Source organism: Microtus ochrogaster, unplaced genomic scaffold, assembly GCF_000317375.1.
Source record: "Microtus ochrogaster isolate Prairie Vole_2 unplaced genomic scaffold, MicOch1.0 UNK20, whole genome shotgun sequence".
Taxonomy (NCBI): domain Eukaryota; kingdom Metazoa; phylum Chordata; class Mammalia; order Rodentia; family Cricetidae; genus Microtus; species Microtus ochrogaster.
The window spans coordinates 1,368,688-1,388,472 of NW_004949118.1; the positions used below are offsets into that span (position 1 = coordinate 1,368,688).

Below are 19,785 nucleotides of genomic sequence, written 5' to 3' on the forward strand. Positions count from 1 at the left end.
TATATATGCCATATGTATATGTGTTACATCACCTAGCCCTTTGAAACTACAGATGGTTTTTATCCTGACGAGGTGAGGTGAAAGAGTCTGACCGCCATGACGTGGAAGATGCCAGGCAGAAGCACGTGATCTTCAGAATTCAGACCCTGCACTTTTAAGAATTGGACCTAGCCAGACGATGGTGGCGCAAGCTTTTAATCTCAGCACTAGGGAGGCAAAGGCAGGTCAATCTCTGTGAGTTTGAGGCCAGCCTGGTCTACAAGAGCTAGTTCCTGGACAGGCTCCAAAGGTACAGAGAAACCCTGTCTCGAAAAACAAAGCAAAGCAAAGCAAAACAAAACAAAATAAAACAAACAAACAAAAAAAAAAGAGTTGGACCTAAAGATCACAAATCCAAAAGTGGGTCTGTTTTGCTCTGTTTGTCCTCTTCTGGATCATCGTCCAGCCCTAGTAAAGCCATGGGGACACAGAGAGAATCAGTCTGTAACAACAGAAATAGAGACATTTTGGGGGGCGGGGTGGGGGAAGGAAAAGAGTTAAAAATACTAACATGGGGCTGGTGAGATGGCTCAACCAATAAAGGCACTTGCTGTGTAAACTGACAGTCTGAGTTCAAGCCCTGAAACTCCCATGGGTCCCAGGAGAGGACAGACACCTGGAAGTTGTCCTCTGATCCCCACCCGCATGTGTGCACGGGAACTTGCATTCACACACAGCCCCCAAACACGAATAATAAATAAAATAAAAATACAACATGCACTTTGTGATTACAGAGCCATGAACTGTAGATAATTATTGAGCTGACAAGTATCTTTGCCTCCTATGAGCCTTTTAAAGCACAAACATGTATTACATGTAACTCTGATATCACTCTCTTCGCCTCTTTGACCTCACTGCCTCCAAAGGATGTAGAGAGAGAGTATCCGCGGGAGTCTGAAAAGAGCCTCTAGGCTTTAGCGGAATGCGTGGGACCGTGGGAAATAAAGAGCACCGGTCGTCAGGCAGAAAGACTCCCAGTGGAGAGCTCTTCTGAGATGACAGATCTTGTCAAGGTTCTTCCTTTTGTCATTTGAAAAGAGTAAGCAGTTAATTCCAGAAGGTTCTTTTATACGATGGTCACTACATAAACTATCAGGAAGCGATAGAGTCCAGACTATCGGGAAGAGACTGTGAATGAGGCCGGTGAGAAGATGGTCCAGAGAGGAGTATCTGTCATTCAGAAGACAACAATTTAGCAGGAAACGAAAATAAGATGTTAAGTTCCTAGATGGTTAAATCAGGGTATCGGACAATCCCGACGGTGTATATTAAATTGCAGGATTTCAAAGTCTACATGGAGCAGAAGACATTTTCTTTCATGGTTGTTGAGTATGGCTTTGAATGAAAGGACTGACACCAGCCTTGTCACACCAGGGAGTCAGGGCATGCCTACATTAATAATCTGAAATGACTGGGAAAGTAACGATTTTTTTTTTAACTTGGATCGCTGAAAAATAAAAGAGGGGGGCGTTCCCTACTACATAACTATTCTTCCATGGCTTTCATGAAGTGGCTCATTTAAGAGGGATCTCATTCCATCGGAGATCAAAGACATGGAAAGCACGGATGTGTTATGCACAGTGTGGGTGCCCAGGTGCTGAGGAGGAGGTGGGGGTCGATCCACACACCTGTGGACACAGTAACACTCACGACGTTTCCCAAGAGTGAGCTCCGCTTTCCTAACTCCTCCAGGACAATGATGAGACACTCTTGAGTGAGCAGGAACAGTGCCCTAGTATCAGGAGCTTACCTAGAACTTCAGTGTGTGGCTCAGACACACACAGTATGGCACAACGTTAGACTTTAGCAAATGGAGAAAAGCAGTTTTAAAGGCACACTCTGCCTTTTCTTACATTCATAGGGTCAGAGCATCAAAAGAGGTCTTCCCTGCCCATGTGGGTCATCTCCAGAAGAATTAAAAATGAGGAACTGGTCCCAGGAAACACAAGGGATATATGATGCTTTCCTGCACACGGCTCTCTCCTTTATGTATTTTGATCATTTTAACAGTAATCAAATAGCTTCTATGCCATCATCTTTTAGTTACAAACAGAGAGGGCTCAGAGGCTGGAGGATCAGCTAACTTGAAATCATTCCAACTGGGAATCCTTCACTGAAAGAAAAGAAAGCACTTCCCTACTGTGACTTTAGTCTAAGAACAGAAACGAACACTTACATACGCAGAAGAATACAATGGCCCTCTGTGTTATGATGTCACTCCTATGGCTGCTGTTGACCTGCTGGTGGGGGCCAGGAAAGACGGTCTTGAGAAACAGGGCAGTGAGTCCTATCAGCAAAGGTGTAGGTGCTTTCTTCCATCTGAATCAAACTCTGGGTTTAACTTTTCAGATGAATAATACATGATACAGTGAAGTCACATAACCCAATGCAAACTGTTGACAGTAACAAGTTATACCTGAAAACATAGATTTCTCTTTCCCTCCACCAGACGTCCCTGGCTAAGGACATAAAACTCTTAGGTGGTATTTGTGGTTTAGAAACATATGAAATTGGAGATTTCTGTGTCTTAGACCCACATAAGATGGTATTTTCACACGAGTCAACCCTGCCTGAGCTCTGTGGTCCTGGACCCTAGCAACACACATTTTTCCAAAATGAGAAAAATGATACTGAGCTTAATTAATTGAAAGATTGATCTCACTGAACTTTAACTCACAACGATCAACTAAAAGACACTGAGCCAAAAATTGGAGAAAAACATAAACTAACTGCAAACCAAAGCCAGTATGGCAGTGCTACATAGATCCTTTTCTGACTAGCCCAACACACACACACACACACACACACACACACACACACACACACACACACACACACACACACACCCCTAGAACAAGAAACTGATATATTCTGCCAGTCACAATCACCGTTAAGTCCCATAACACCATGGTCTCAAATGTGCTGGAATTAAAGATGAATTCCCAAAAGACGTGGTGGACCTTGACTTCTCACCTTTAATTGTAACCCACTAAGTGATTCCCAAGGGAGAGACGAAAAAGAGAAATCAAGTCCATGGCCACCGAGTGACCCACGGCTGGATTTTTCTCTTTGACACTCTCCGAATCAATGTTGCCTCTTTAATTAGTAGGTTGCAATTTGGTGAGATAAGCAAATGTAAGCAGAAACCTCTGGCTGGGGCTCACCAGGGGCTTTCAAGCAGCTAACAGTGGTCTCAGATCACTGAGCTGCAGACCAAGAATCATGAAGTTTCCTGTAAGAGCAACTTGTGATCCTCTCTCCTCGTGCCGAGTCTGCCTGGGCTCCTGATTTCTCAGGGTGTCTTTCCTCAGGATTGTTTTCCTCTTCTTATTAGTCAGATAGAGGCCTTAGTGAGAGAACTGCCAAAAATCAGGGCAGAGGACAGAGGGCGGCAGAATTCCCGGGGTTCTGTGGGTGGTCAGGGCCCCCACATTCAAAGTGAGCATCGGACAGGAGTAGCCTCACCTTGTCTCCCAGTGGGAGAGGCATCTCTACTAAGATGAAAGATACAGAGGATGTATGCGCCACATATAAAATGTATTCAAGGTCCTTGGCAATAAAAATTAAAAATAAAGAAAACTTTAATTAATTAAAAAAATTTAATTAATTAATGTAGTTGATAAGGCTTTTAGACAAGACAGGCAATATTTCAGTTAGCAAAGTCATTAGCAGAATTGGCAGTTTTATAAAATTCATATGAAATAGTTAAAACTGAATTAGTATAATTTAAATTGTTTTAAGACAGGAGGAAAGAAAAGAAAAGAAAAAACTCAGCCAAAAGTACCTAAAAAAAAAAAAAGCCTAAAAAACCAAAGCCAAAATTAAAAAACCTCCTACTGGGCAAAGATGGAAACAGTCTTGAGACCGATTTGACAAATAAGTGTACCTGCAGTTTAAAATACAGCCTGTGTTCACATTTGCTGGGAACACTTCCTTAAAGATCTCTGTGATATATCTCATACAAACAGCAGACAACAACCCAAAACGACTCCAAAAACAAACGAAACCCTATCATCCAGAAATCTACATTCTTAAATGGACCAGTCAGTGCTGAGAATTCTTGTTCAGAAAAACGATCGATCGCATTCGAATCCCCGGTCATTCAGCATCACCAGCTCCGTAACATGCACTTCAGGAACACGAGAAAGAGGATTTTAGGGAGCCTCTGCGCACAGATGTAGGCATCTGATGTCTTCACCTGGTTTTTGCCATCAGTACATACATTAGCTTGTGAGCCCTCTCTGACACACGAGGCATTGTTTATAGAGACGAAAGAGAATAACAGAACAGCCAAACTATTGTACACTGCCCCCCTTTTTGCAAAAATCCCTTCCAAACCAACTACTCGCATCCATCAAACACAGAGTAATAAAGAGTGACTTATACCCAAACCTGGCCAGTCCTTCCATTCCTGGAAACTTGCACACAGACGGAAGAAACCCACTCAGCCTTAAACAGGTCGATCATCTTGTTGCCTATAGCTTCATCTCTGAGAGCGCTGGCTTCCTCGGTCCCTGTCTGTGCTCTCTCGCTCCCTCTGTGTGTCTCTCTACTTCACGGGAGACGAGAGGGTTCCCTTCCCCTTTCCTGTTTCTGCTGCTGGATGAAGGACGAAAGCTGAATACACGATTCAAAGGGATTTTTTTTCCCCCTTCTTCTTAGGTGAACAGTTGGAAATCTAAAAATCTTTCTCTTCTGAATGGCTTAACATGCCACTCACTCGACACAGAACATTTATATAAAGAGGCATAAACACAACCAAGAATTCTACTTAAAAAAAGAAAAGGAAAGGAAAAAGAAAACAACCCTCCTCCCAGCCTATTCTGTTCCCTTCACTATTAGCACTTACCCTGAGATGTGCCATCAATGCCCTATTCCAAATGTACAAAAGCCAACCACATCTCAGCTGAGAATTAAACAGTTTTAATGTCTTCCAATCCATGCTCCTGCTCCAAACCCTGATGCAGGCAGTCACTGGCAGCGGTACAATAGCTCTCCACAGCAGACATCTGATTCTTGACATTTAAAAATAACAATATTGGGGAACAGGGGAGCTTTTTTTTTAATTAACTAAAACAGCTTGTGAGTGTGCACACAACACTCATTGAGTGTACTGATTGATTGGAATTGAGTGTATTGATTGATTAGAATTGAGCATATTGATTGGAATGTACAGAGACTACACGTGAATCCTTGACAGCCACCAGCCAGACATACACAGACCCCTCACCTCTTACACAGTCCTGGCAAGGAGCTGCGTTAAGTTTGCACTAAGTGAAACTCTCCGAAGACTTCTAGAAGGTATTTCAGTTTTTAAGTTCTGTTATTTAGTGAATACTTATTGATTAACATTAACTTGTGAATTAATTCATGAATTAATATTAATTAGTGAATACTAATTTAGTTTGAAATAAAATTAGGGATTTTGCTTTTCTTTCCACTGGCAGCCTAATTTCTCGTTTATATTATTTTATGACATGGACACATTGCAGGTCGAAGGCACACATGAATTTGATGCAGACTAAGGCATACAATAAAACACACATTTACATCTGAAACGTTACAGAACTAGACAGACCTGAGGTCAGCTGTTGGCTGCCCTGCCTACTCTGAATTCTTTGTGCTTGGTTTTGTCTATAAGTTAAAGCAAAGGAGGAAGAAGGGGAAGGGAGGAGGGACGCAGAGGAAGAAGATGGGGGGGAGAGGAGGGGAGCAGAGGATGAAGGAGGGGGGAGAGGAGGAGGCAGAGGAAGGAGGGGAGAGGAGGGAGGGAAGCAGAGGATGAAGGAGGGGAGAGGAGGGAGGGAAGCAGAGGATGAAGGAGGGGAGAGGAGGGAGGGAAGCAGAGGATGAAGGAGGGGGAGGAGGGGAGCAGAGGATGAAGGAGGGGAGGAGGGGAGCAGAGGATGAAGGAGGAGGGAGGAGGGAAGCAGAGGTAGAATGTGATTGAAGTTTGTTAGGCAAATGGATGAAACTATCATAATGGAAACCCATTTTTATATGATAAAAAGTTCTGAAAATAGTTAAAACAAATATAGTATTTTTCAAAGTTGCTTTGAGTATGGAGAGAGATCTTCCTGGTTTCTAACCCATAAAAGACATGAGGGAATTGGGCCTGGTGAACAGAAAGAATTCAGACTTCACAGGGAAAAGAATCAGTTCTGGCTCACCATATTGCTGTGTGCCCTTGGTCAAGTTATTCAACATAGTTTTCTAAGTCTATTTTTTCTCTGTGAAATGCCTTTAAAGTTTCAAAGAACAAATTAACTAACATTTGAGAAGCATCTGTTTTTGGCAAGCATTTATGAATCGAGAGACAGAGGCCTTCCAATTCTTGGAAATTGCTCTAATTAGGAGACTGAAATACTCAATTTATGAATTTAAAAATGAGTAGAGAGATTGCAGCCTCTGAGAACCAAGTGCCTTGTTTCCTAGTAGATGAGAGAGGTTCTGGAATCTGAAGGATGGCTCCAGCAACGTCACCAGTTAGTGGCAAATAGGGAAGAGAGCCCAGTGTCAGTGTTCTTGGTTGCTCACTAGACTGGCGATGGTGATGTTAAGAATGAGGGTAACTCTGGCTTTATGTCACCTCCTACAGTATCATGACTAGAAGACAAAACAAAACAACTCTTTTTCTTTCTCCAAATTTGTTTCTAGGAAGAGCTCATCCATGAAATTCTCCCACAAGAGCTGGTGAAGCCTATTTTCCGAGAAGAGGATCCACAGGATGCCTGATTCTTTCTCCCTCCTTCTAGAAGCAAGAGAACTGTGGGAACTCGGGTCTCAGGAGGCATCTCCTACTCCCCCTCTCCTCAGGATATCAGTTCTTCCCTCCCTCCCGTGTAAGAACACCCCAGCCTTAGCTGGGGCAGGAAGAGGCTGCAGTTCTCCATGTGGCTTCTTTACTAACATGGAAACACAGATCAACATTATGTTTTCAGCTTGAAGGCCTTGTACAGAATAGGAATGCAATAAATGTATCAATGCAGATTTCGTGTATGTTCAAAAGGATAAACACACATGTTTCAGGATTAAATCTTGCCCAAGGCATGAAAGAAAATATTAACTTTTAAACAGTTTCAAGTTAAAAATAATGATAAAAAAGTTCCATTGTTCTAGGTGCAAGGAAAGGATGGGTTAGAGGGAGGTGCATTGAGATTTATTATAACTATTGTTTCTTGACTATATTATTACTAGCCTAAAGGTGGTAACCAATGTGAAGGTAGAGGTTTCCCATCACTGAAAGGTGAGGTCTGCTGATAGCACTCTATCAAATTCCTCACTGTGATTTTAAACTTTTCATTCTGGTGTTACTGGAGAACATTCACAATTATTATTTTGAAAACTCTCCTTCCTCACTTTCCTCCTTAGCTTTGGCCTGACGTAGGACTAAGCCCACGTTTCAGTCCTACAGCCTCCAGGTCAAAGTCTCTCCCTATTTCATTCTTCTGTGGGTGGTTCCCTCTCGAAGATGGAACCCGCTCACCACAGCGTCTGCTCCACAGTGGCTCAGCAGTTGATACCCATCTTTCAACCATGGCACACTTTACCACTTTGGAGACTTTCACTTTAAATAGGCGTAAGAAAGAAAGAAAAATGAATTCCAGGGAGGGAGAGCATAAAACTATTGTACAAGCACATGTGAGAATTCTATTACTAACAACCGCTGGTGCTGGGTCTCTGGACAGCAGCCTTCTTAAGTCTATTTCTTACCCTTTCTCATCTCCTTCCATGACTTGCAACAGCACAGACAGAACAGTCATTAGCATCAGAGCCTTTTCATAGGAAACATGCCGAATTCTAGGGCACCCATACCTCCTTACTCAATCTTTTTTCAAGACTTTTTTTTTTTTAAATCAGAGTCCTTCATTTTCAATACTGGATAAAATTTATGTGCTTACTGGACTGAGCCCCCAAAGTCCAGTTGAAGAGTGAGAATATGAGCAAAGAGGTCAAGATCATGATGGGTTCACCCACTGTAACAGTCTACCTGAGCTAATGGGAGCTCACCAACTCTAGCCAGACTGGGAAGAAACAAGCATAGGACCAAACTAGTCCCTCTGAATGTGACTGACAGTTGCATTGCAGGGGCAGACTGAGGGTCCACTGGCAGTGGCACCAGGATTTATCCCTACTGCATGTACTGGCTTTTTGGGAACCTATTCTCTTTGATGGATACCTTGCTCAGCCTAGATATAGTAGGGAGGGCCTTGAACCTTTCACAAAGCAGTGTGCCTTCCCCTCTCTGAAGACTGTATGGGGGTGGGATGGGAGGGTGTGTGGAGGGAATGGGGGGAGGGGAGAGAGTGGGAACTTGGTTAGGTACGTATAATGAAAAAGGAATTTTTTTTTTTAAATTTATGAGCTTGAGTAACTTCTACATCCTTGGCTTCCAATGGCCATTTTGGGAAGCCACTTGGGTTCCTGTCCCATTTCTGCCACATGCAACAGTGTAACTAACCCTTAAACCTTTATTTGAGTTCACTGTTTTTCTATGCTAAATAGGTCAGACGATCCTTTCAGCTGGAAAATTATTAACAGTTCTTTGCCTGTATCTACGTCTGTGCACCATGTGTGTGCTTGGGGCCTGCAGTGGCCAGAAGAGGGTGTCAGACCTTCTAAAACTGGAATTACAGATGGCAGCAAACCACTGTGTAGGCGCGGGGAACCCACAAGGTCCTCTCCAAGAGCAGTCAATGCTCCCTTAACCGCTGAGACATTTCTCTAGTTTCTTTTGATAATTTATTTTTACACAGAACAACCAGACAGTAAACTAGGCAATCCCATCTTCAGTGGGAAATACTAACATCTCTAATACTAACGTGGTAGCTTCTTCTAAAGTTTGGGCATGGGCTCTGTCTTTGCTCAGGACTGCCAGCCTAGAATATTCTCCGGGCTCAGGATAGATGCTCTCAAAAAGGTTGTATTTAGCAGAAAGAGTTTAATGAGGGGAAAACGACCACCTTCTCACTGGAAGAACTTTTCCTTGTATTTCTTTGGAAGGAGACAAAGGAGACAGCAATGGCATGGTGCTTTTAAGGCTGAGTAAAACCGGAAGGACGAGGAGAGCAGGGAAGGAAGCAACACAGATGCCCTGAAAGGGGGGCATGAGGGTCGTGATGTGGAGCCCTGTGTCTCAGGAAAAATACCACTGGAGGGAGGACAGAGGGAAGAAAACTCCGCCCGCCTGCGCTGATATTTTTATCCAGGTGAATCTCGTTTAAGTAAACTGGAGGCAGAAGGGGAAGCGGGAGCAGAGAGGAAAGGGAAGAGCTGGCCTGCCTTGGTGTCTGTGTGTGGGATTTACAGGCTGACACTAATTGTATTTTACTGCACTGATGTCACCTCTCCCCTGTTGTCCTGGGCTTCTACAGCTGTGCTTATCAGGTCCTCAAACTGCCTCCTCCTGCCTCCACCTCTGCAGAGCATCATCCTGGCTTTCTGTGGCTAAGAAGTGGGGCGGGCTTGGGATAATCACGGCAATGAGGAAGATGTGTGCACACTACTTAATATCTTAAGGGAACCTGGCAAAGCGGGTAGAATGTACTTCTGGAATTTTCCAGATAGCTGCCATTAACCCAATACTGAAATGATAAATATTTTGATCGAGTTCATGCAGACAGTTCAGAATATAGCCAAGACTAGAACAAAGGAGCAAAGACCACATAACCGAGGCAAGAGCAATTTAACATTGATAGTACCTGTAGGTACTGGCAGGACCGTTCCTGTTGACAAGCTTCAGACTTCACCATGGCCTGGTCCATATTCACCGAGGCTTTCTGGTAAACCTCTCGGGCTCTGCTCACGGTGAGAGTGGAGGACCAGGCACTCTTCTTCAGAAGCGGGGCATCCAGACTGACTACCGGCAGGTTAGCACAGGAGCACTTGACATCATTGTTACTCCGGGAGGCCTTCACCGCCTGCTCGCTGATGGTGTTGTAGGCTTCCATGAAGTACTGTGAAGCGGAGCGGTCGGGGCACCTGCCCATGGTCATCACACCCGAGGGCGTGTGGTAGAGGCACATGTCCCCATCTAGGTTGTCATCTGAGCTCCACCAGCTGGGAGAGGTTGGGGAAGCATTGGAGGCATTGGATCTGGCCTTGGACTCTGACCGCCTCTCCTTGCTCTTGCTGCGCTTGCCATATCTCACAGTTTGCGACTCGTCGGGGCTGGCTTTGCCCCCATTGACACTCCCTTTGGACGGCCCCTCCAGGGAATGCGACTTGGTGAAGAGCTTCTGGACCGAGTGGACCAGGTGGCGGATGCGGCCTGGGCTATCGCTGCGATGCTCCACAGCGGTGCGCTTGTACTGGAGCGTGTGGTAGCCATCTCGGCTGAGGGGCAGCTGCCTTTCAAACTGATCTAACAGGTTGGCTGGGATGCGATTGGCCTTGGTGGCCAGTGTGCGTGGCACCAGGGCACTCTCGTCCTTCAGCTCCTGTTGTGAGGTGTAGTGCCTGCGTGGGAACGTGCTGCTGGCCAGCGGGTCGCTGAAGGGCCCCACACACTCGGCCTGGAAGGAATTCCGCTGGGTGTAGTAAGGATGGTCCGCGGGGTGGTGGTCCACGGGGCTCAGCAAGTAGGGCTTGTGGTCTGAGTGGTGTGACAGTGAGTCACAGGCCGACTCGCAGGTGATCCCGTGGTGGTGGCTGCGGCTACCCGATAACCCTTTCATTGCTGACTGGAAGCAATCGCAGGGGTCATGGGAACCCCGTTAAGTTCCAGACCCGTCTTGGGAAAAAACCTGAGGAAGGAAGAGTGGGACACGGAGTTAGCGCTTTTTTGGTATAGGTATACTGTTCTTTCTGTGGCTACACACTCCTGCTGGGTTTCTGAGGAACTCAGGGCTGTTCCTAAAAGCGGCTTTCATGCATTGTTGGAAAATTTTCTCTCACCTTTGTAAGGGCGGGAGGAACTCAGGGACAAGGAAACTATTAAATGCAACCTTACTGGTGCTTTGTGTTCTGAGACAGCCCAGGCTGGAGTGCTCCATCCTGCCTCAGCTGGAGAGATGGATCACAATGGAGTACTGCCATACCGGCTGAAATTGTTTCCAAGTTCTTTGACACAGTAACTGTTTTTCCTTTATGAGCCCAGTGGCGCAATGTATCTTTCCCCTGCTTTTCTTCTTTCCTTCTTTACAAGACTTGAAAAAGATATTCTATTATATTTAGATGTGGGAGTACATATATAGGCATGTGTTGATGCCAGTTGAAACCAGAAATTTGGCATCCTCTGGAGGGTAAGATACAGGTGGTTGGGAGCTGCCTAAAATCAAACCTGGGGATTTTAAAAAAGCAGCACTTAGCCTCTGGCCCCAACTCTTTACAGGTTAGTTACAAACGTAGAGCATCCAAAGGGCTGGGTTTATGTGCAAAGCCCTTCCTGACACCCATAGCAGAGAGATGTTCTGGTCTTGTGATTTTGTGACATCTCATCTGTACTTTTCAGAAATCACAGTATTGTTTGCTTCTGTCTCTCCCAGCTAAAGTTCCTTGCAGCCTGGCTTAATGCTTCCTCCCTTGTATATCTTCCTGTTATCAACAAACTATTACTACAGGCACAAAGAAAGCATTCTGCAAGTGGGACTAAAAAAGACAAGATGAACAAAAGAAGCCTGTAGCAATTAAACCATGAGGATATAACTTTGTGTCATTCTGTCCGCCATCACTTTCTGTTTGAAAATCTGTAGGGATAAATATAGTACCCAAACATATCAAGGTTAAATACAACTATGTATTTATGTATTAATAAAATTAATGTTAAATACAAGCCCACATATTAATCAGCTACAGACAGCAAGACCAATAGCCTGGAGAAACAGGGAAATTTGTCCATGTATTTCTGTTCTCAGATCTAAGCGTCCTGTAAACAGAGTAAGGAAGGAAATGCATTGACTGAGTCTCAAGTCATGCCTTCTGGTTGCCATGGTTTGGATCCTAAAGAGCCCCCAAAGGACAGTGTGGAGGGCTTGGCTGGTAGCCTGCAGTGTCATTGGTGGGTCACGGATACTTTGGAAGATGGAGATTCTGGGGAGGCAGTGTGGCCATTGGGAGATACTGTGATCTAGGCTCCTTTTAGCTCTTGCTCTTTCTAATTCCTGGATGCTGTGGGGTAAATAGGCTTCCTCCAACATACATTTCTGCCATAGTGTGCTTCTCTATCACAGGTCCCAACCGACAGGGCGAAGTGAGCTAGCACATCACCTCTCCAAGACCACGAGCCCTAACAAATCCTTTCTTTAAGTTGATTTTTTTGGTTGCTTGGCCTCAGTGGAGGAGGGCTAACTGGTTTAGTTTTTTTTCCCCCTAAATGTTGACAAGGAAAGCAGAATGACAAGAGGTTGAGAGGCTCTCGGCCCCAAGGATCTGAAGAGAAGACCTCATGATCTACGTACTCTGCAGGAGACTTAGTCCCTGCTGTTCGTGCAGTGGGAGCTCACGCTGAGTTTGTATCTGAGCTCAGGTTGTCCCAAGCTCTGGAAACAGTCTGTGGCTCCAGCAGGGAACTTGATTTTCCTCTGACTTTAACACAGTGTGCTCTTCAGGACCCGCCTGGGGTCATCCTGACAATCTGCTTAAAACCTTTTGTTTTTTTCTCAAGCTTCCTACAGTACAAAGATTGTCATTTTAAGCATTGTTCTGGAAAGCGAATTCAAAAATGTCATTTCCCATTTTTACCAACGGCAAAACAAACGGCTGGTGAGCATACAGGGTAGGCTGAAGACAAGCGGCTGGTGAGCATACAGGGTAGGCTGAAGACAAATGGCTGGTGAGCATACAGGGTAGGCTGAAATGCATGTGCCTGGCCTCATGAAGAAAGACAAGGACTTTAGGGAGGCCAAAGCTTGCCTTTTCCAGAGGACACATGGCATTTGTGAGCTCATGACAATGCTGATGTTTTTATGCCCCCCGAAGCCCCCTGAAGCTCCTCACTCTCTCTATATCCCCCGAAGCTCCTCAATCCCTCTCTTTTCCCCTGGCTTTTGCTGCTCAGGATTCTACCTGGTGCCTTGAACAGGTTAGGTAAGTAATCTCTCCCATTTCATGGCTTAATAGTTCAAAACTACTGATGGGAAATTTTAACCACTGGTCTTTTGAAATTGGTTAGTCTACTGAATGAGGACAGCGGAGACTCAGTTCGTCTATCTAGTTTCAAGCACAGTGTAAATACTTAAACATTGATAATGAATGCATGCAGAATTTTCCCAGAGGGTCCGTACTGTGATTCAAGTAACTTCTGCTGACCATGTGACAATATGGCCATTCAGGGAAGACTGGGGGAGTATTCCCCTGGCATGAAGGAATCAGCGGTTCAGCGAGGTGGAAGATGGCAGTTGAGTCATACTCTTGCACCTCTTACATTTCCACTTCTGTCTCATCATGGACCCTGACTTCTACCTGCCTGGAAGTTAAAGTCTGGGAACTTTGTCTGGCCCAAGGGATATCCACACAAAGATGGTATGTCTGGAGGAGAGAGAGAGAGCGTGCACTCAAAAGACACAGAAAGGCATTTAAGATTTATAATAGACGCGGACCAGGAAAAGCCTATGAATAAAATCTTCCCCCCCTGGAGAGATCCTAATAAAAAGAGAAACCCTAAGACAACCCTTTTATGAACTTGAGATGGTAGCAGTAGACTACAACAGGAAAGGATCTAGAGTGGTTAAATTTACATCTTTTTTTAAAATTATACTTTTTTAAGATTTTATTTATTTATCATGTATACAACATTCTGCCTCCATGCATGCCCGCACGCCAGAGGAGGGTGCCAGATCTCATTACAGATGGTTGTGAGCCACCATGTGGTTGCTGGGAATTGAACTCAGAACCTTTGGAAGAGCAGCCAGTGCTTTTAACCTCTGAGCCATCTCTCCAGCCCTTAAATTTACATCTTTAGCAAAGCTACGGTCAAGCTGACTTCTGAGAAACCTCTCTATTAGCCGTGGTTTTGTTTTTTCAGATATGGACCCAACAGGAAGAAAGCTAAAGAAACACCTAGGTGGTGGAGTGCTTGCTGAGCACGGGAGAGAATTCGGGTTCAGTCTCCAGTGCTGTGGTAAATAAATAAATGTAAGCCACCAAGCTTAAGAGGGGACAGTCCTGGAGGCCTATACGCATATATGCATTTTAGGACTATACTGAATTGTTTCTCGACATACCAGGTAACTGAGACGGGGCTTCAAGCGTGTCTTCTGAAGCAGCTGAGTCTTGGGTAGATATTTTGTACTAAATCATATGTGACATTGGTAAGATCAGAAAACATGGATTTGCTCTAACTTCTACAATATTATTTCTATCAGGTATTCAACGATCATCTTAATACATGAGCAACATTTTATGGGATATGGTAGTACCTGAGGGCAGGCAGAAAAAAATGAAGAGTCCCTTTATGACCATCAGTTACACTGCATGATGTACGCAATGATAATTTATGTAAATTAAACATATACAGTATGGTATTACTTTAAGTGGGCTATTTTCATCACAGTGACAAGTACTGACATCTTCCAAGTGGCTGAATGTAGTCTCTCACTTCTTTCTTCTTACTGCTTGTGAAGGGACATTGAACTTGTCATTTTCCTCCGTGTCAGGGGATTCCTATGGGCCTTGGTCCTCACAGGGCCACATATCAGATGTCCTACATATCAGATATTTACATTACAAGTCACAGCAGTAATAAAATTACAGTTATGAGGTGGCAATGAAATAATTTTATGGTGGGGTCACAAAAACATGAGGAACCTGTATTAAAGGGTCACAGCATCAGGAAGGTTGAGAAACTCAGCTCTATGCCACGGTAAATGAAGTCATAATATTGGCACTGTACTATCATAAATGTTTGGTTTTTTTTTTTCTTGTTAAGGTCAAAAAAGATTGTCAGCTTGGCTCTTTTTGTAGAAGATCTCACACTGCCTTTTATCCTCTTTCCATTTTTAAAAGGAAAATTGATCAATTTGTGGTTAGAAATCACAGCAGCACACTTGGCCACTTCCTGTTGAGCAAGACAGATGACGTCACATGCTAATGTCAATGACCATGGATAGATAATTGTGGCCGATACCTACCATGGAGATCTTGAGTTCCCTTTCCTCATGCTTCATACCCTCCTTTTTCTAGCACACCTCTCTCCATGACTCCTGTTTATTGCCCTCCTAATTGATGTTTATAAGTGGCATCTGTGGACAGCACTATCTCCCACCCGTGGTGTGGCCAACAGCATCAGTATAAAGCATTAGCAGAGCACTGCTCATGTGCAAAATCTAGGGCTTGCTGCTGCAAACATGACCAAATGCACACAGAGAATCCTTACAACTTATGGTTGTCTCAGAAAAATATGACTGAGGAATGAGAAAAACCTAACTCACGAGTCTCCTCATTTAATACAGTCTTCAAGAAGGAAGTTTCGAGTAGTTAAATTAGGTTTCAATGGGCTGTAACAATTTCTAAAAATAGAAAGGGAGAACTGGCTCTTTTGCCCTTCTCTCTGAGCAAGGCTGTGGAGTGTGGTCAACACGTCTCTGGGAATGTTTCTATGGCTACAGTGATAGCATCTGATTCTTTCTTGTTCACTACGACATCAAAATTATTCTTTGTTGTTCTCTAGGTTTAATTTTGCCATCAGATCGCGTGTCACGTTGCCTGCCTTGGAGAATTTGCGGCTCTACTGGTGACCGTGAGATGAGCTGACTGTGACAGGCGCATTGTTTTTACTGAGTCCCTGCACCCGGTGCAGGATGGGCGCACAGAAGATGACTGAAGCCAGAGCGGTTAAACACGCAAAGGAAAATCTCTAGGTAGGTAATGTGCAAGACCCAACGCAACACACAAACCAACTACACATCAGAAGATGCTGACAGGGGAAGATAGCCCCAAAGCAGATAAAAGGAGGCGATTCCTTATTTCCTCCTTTTCGTTTCGATTTCTGTGCACGTCTTTATTTAGAGCGCCTCCTGTTGGATTTCATTTACATGCAGAGAAGCGTCAGCCAAAGGCCTCTGGTCACCTTCCTCAGGGAGTGTTGGCAGGCAAGCAATCACAAACAATGCGGGGGAGCTCCCACCCAGAGTGTCAAGCTCTGGCTGAGGAAGGCAATGGGGCAAGGCAATCTTTATAGATTTTTCCGGGGTCAAACTACCTTTTTGGCTTTGCGCCATCTGCCTGTGACTTTCTCATGCCAGATTATCACATTGAAATAAGAAGAAATAAAAGATTCTCTTATCAAAAAAGAACAACCTAGCCCTTGAATAACGACCACACTTCTCAGTGTCCCCTGTTGAGCAGAGCTGACTAATTCTGACTAATGGAATATAATTAGAAATGGCACGTGCAATTTCTGGAAAAGATCTCAAAAGTGAAGTTCTCTTTTCCTTTCCTCTGGCTAGAATGCAGATCCGAGGGCCGGTTAAGCAGTGATCTTACACCATGATATAAACACTATGTATTGAACATGGTGGAGCACAAAAAATAAAAGATGTTCTCACCATGGTGGAGTGTCATGTCACCTAGTATCTTGTTTCTGTGAGAGGAAACAGACTTCTGTTTGGTTTGCAGCTCTGTTCTGCTTCCTTGGGAACCAGTTTCTAGATGAGATGGAGCAGCTGAGGCCCAGTCGCAGAGGCCATGAAAGCAGCTATGTCATGATGGAGAACCACACCTTGCAGGTGGGGGCACTCCACTTGGAGAGCTAAGAAAGCTAGTGGCGTGGCATGACTGTAGGTGTCCGAAAGATTTCTGTGCTTGTTCCCAGGGAATAAATTGAGGTAAGGTGAACAAGATGGTCCCAGGGAGCAATTATTTCACGAGAGAAGAAAGAAGGGAGGGGAAGGAACAGCCTGAAGGAGCATGGTGATGTACTGACTGAGTGCTTCCCCAATTTCTGGTCTCTCAGCCAAATAGGGATGTTCCAATCACAGCCTGAACACATCCCGCACCTTTTCTAGAAAGAACAAAATACCCGAGGTGGAGGATCCAGTTTTCTCTAGCATTTTTTTTTTTAATTTACTTAAAATAAAACCCGGTTCCATGGGCAGCCTCCTAACCTGTGAAGTAAAGAAACTCCCCTTTTAAATCAGTACCCCAGCTAATGTCTTTCATTATAGTAACAAAGAGGAACAGGTCACTTAGAGGCACACAGGCATTAGTGGGGCCCCTCGGAGTACACACCGTGTGAAATACTCCAATTCTATTATTCAAAGCGCAATGCTGAGCTGCTCTGTACATACAAAGTGTACTTTGGCTTTTCGTTACCATTAATTGCCATCCTGATCACCTGTGGTTTGATTTTGCGAATACCTCTTTGAATCAGGGGCATTTCTCTCTCAAAAAGATTTGCTATTGTATAAGAGAACAAAACAAACAACCGAAGCCTTCTCCAATTTAGTCACAGTAGGCACCGAATCACAGTAGCCTCCCAAAGCTTGCAAAAGGCGGTGTTGTACCAACCAGCTTTCGAGACTCAAACGGAGGGGACGTCCTCGAGAAAGGCTGGGGGGCATTGTTAATACCACTATGGGCTTGGTGCTGTTTGGGCAAAACATCACAGAGACTGGTAGAAGATTTTTATGTGATATGCCACATTTCTTTGGCTAGATGGAGGGAATGGTGGCTGTCTTCACTGTGAGGAAACCAGGGTGTATACTTCCTGTGTGTCCACCGTTTTCTGTTTTCGCTGTCTCTCCAGAGCAGAGATGATTCAGTGAAGCCCCGAGAGTGAGGCAGGAGAGTGTGATCACCTTGATCACCAGTGGTCAACAAATGTTCTTCCCAGAGATACTGAAGGGAAAGGAACACCGTATCTTCTGGGGTGCAGCTGCTTCTGAATATTGACAGGAGAGACTAAAAAACCATCAGCATCTACTAAAAAAGTTGAGTAAAACTTGCGAGCTACCGTTTAATCGAGAACAAAGAACAGTGACGGATTAGCACTGTTTTGTGGGATACAGCCAGCTGTGATGGAAGATGGGAAGGCTGCAAAAACAATGACAGCTAAAGCAACACAACAATGCAACTTGGGAAAAGCGGTGGAAAATAACCTCTGATAATAACGCAGTTATTTTTGTCTGTACTTCTCATAACTAGCTACAGAGTCTGGCGAGCATGTTCTGGCATATTCTAGACAAGCTACTTCACAGTTAGAACACACACACATACACACACACATGCACGCATACCCACCCACCCTCTGAATCATGTTTTCTTTTATAATTTCTTATCTTAAAAGCAATTGCTTGCCTTCCAGAGCTTGTAACGCAATTCTACTCTCCTGAGTTCTGAGGCCTCGGAGTGCCTGCACGGAGGTCCTTTTGTGATAGTCATGCAGTTAGCAGCTGCACTTGGGAATTTTCTGCTACCCACAGCATCTGCTGAGGACACCCTGCCTGGGTCTGTTGAGGCAATCACCATGTTTCCCGAGCTGACTGGGCAGTTTGAAAACCAAACTCAAGGACGTTTTTGCAGAGGCTTAATTGAGCGAGCCAGATGTTTCCTCTAGAGAGTCAAATGGAAATATTCCACAGTCAGTGGATCTTTGTGAGCACAGCCAAGGTCAAGGAAAGGAGCATCTACATGGACGCCACAGGATGGCAGAGTTATCTGCTATTTAAGCTATGGGATAGCAAGGCCACTTGATCTGCAGAAGGAGAGAGTATAAAGAGAGGAATAAGTCTAGAATCTATGTAGCCATGGGAATAAATAAAACAAAAAATGTCTCCCAAATCGCTTGGATCTAGGTAGTCAGTTTTCTGCCCAGTGTGACTGAGAACTTGTAGCAGTTTGTGGCAGAAACATGGTAGCCCATAAAAGCTTGTATACACGCATAAAGGGAAGCCTTCTTCAAAGTTGGGGTAAATACTAGCATACCAGAACCACTGTCAATGATCTGTGCCCAAGTGGGCACCATATGAGTCCTCAGACTCAGTTCCCTTGGGATTGGCTAAGGTGTCTTCATATGGCTCCACACAACCCATTTATCGAGCATGATGCATTATGAACACTCATTCAGATTTCATATCCGCTCATGGAAAAAGCCCATGAGTGGCCTCCCTCTGTGACAAGGAGATGGTCAGAAGCTGTGTAGGAGATGAGAAGAGATGCCATTCTCAGCATCTGACAGATTCACTTTCTTTTGGTGAGTCTGGCTTTCCTGGCTTCTACAGTGGTTAGTTAGTGGTGCCCAGACTTGGGACTACTGAAACACCTTTTCTGCCTTCTGTTTCATCGTCGGGTCATTTTCAAAGTGCTCCACTTTCAACCCCAGCTTTTTTTCACTCTTCTCACCTTGGCATCCATTTTTCTTCTCTTGAGGATTGTATATCCAATCTTAACTTTTCAAAAAAACCCCAAATTTATCTCCACTAAACAGTCTAGAAACATGGTTGTGGGTAAAGAAGGTTTTGTATCTGGATTAAACTTCCAGGATCCAAATTTTGACAGACAGAAGTAGCCACTGAGGCTGCAGCCCATGTGTCCATATGTCCTTCCAGTGTCCTGGCATGGAACAGCATGAAGTAAACACACAAATCAAAGTATTTATTAAAAAAACGATTATTTGCCTAATGTGCGCTAGTCACTCTGAAATGAATTGAGGTTCTTCACACTGCACTTCCAACTTCTCTTCTTCCATTTTTCCTCATATTTCTTTATGCCTATGCTTCCTGTCTCTGTCAGTTCTCCTGATGGCTTCTCCTATTTCCTCATTGCTTCCTGCCTCTGCCAGTTCTCCTGATGGCTTCTCCTATTTCCTCA

The 19,785-nt window shown here is 44.4% G+C and overlaps 1 protein-coding gene across 10 annotated transcripts in view; it reads right to left on the reverse strand.

Annotated features, from left to right (window-relative positions):
- Dlgap1 (DLG associated protein 1) overlaps window positions 1–19,785 on the reverse strand; it is a 791,676-nt gene that overhangs the window by 285,449 nt on the left and 486,442 nt on the right. For 6 of the 10 annotated variants that reach the window (XM_026789510.1, XM_026789514.1, XM_026789512.1 and 3 more), the window contains exon 5: window positions 9,741–10,784. In XM_026789510.1, the coding sequence (XP_026645311.1) occupies window positions 9,741–10,715 (975 nt within the window). In that variant the 5' untranslated portion in view covers window positions 10,716–10,784. Of the gene's footprint in view, window positions 1–4,425; window positions 4,711–4,888; window positions 4,984–9,740; window positions 10,785–19,785 lie in introns of those variants that run through there. The other 4 variants (XM_005367569.2, XM_005367566.2, XM_005367564.2 and 1 more) reach the window with 3 other exon arrangements.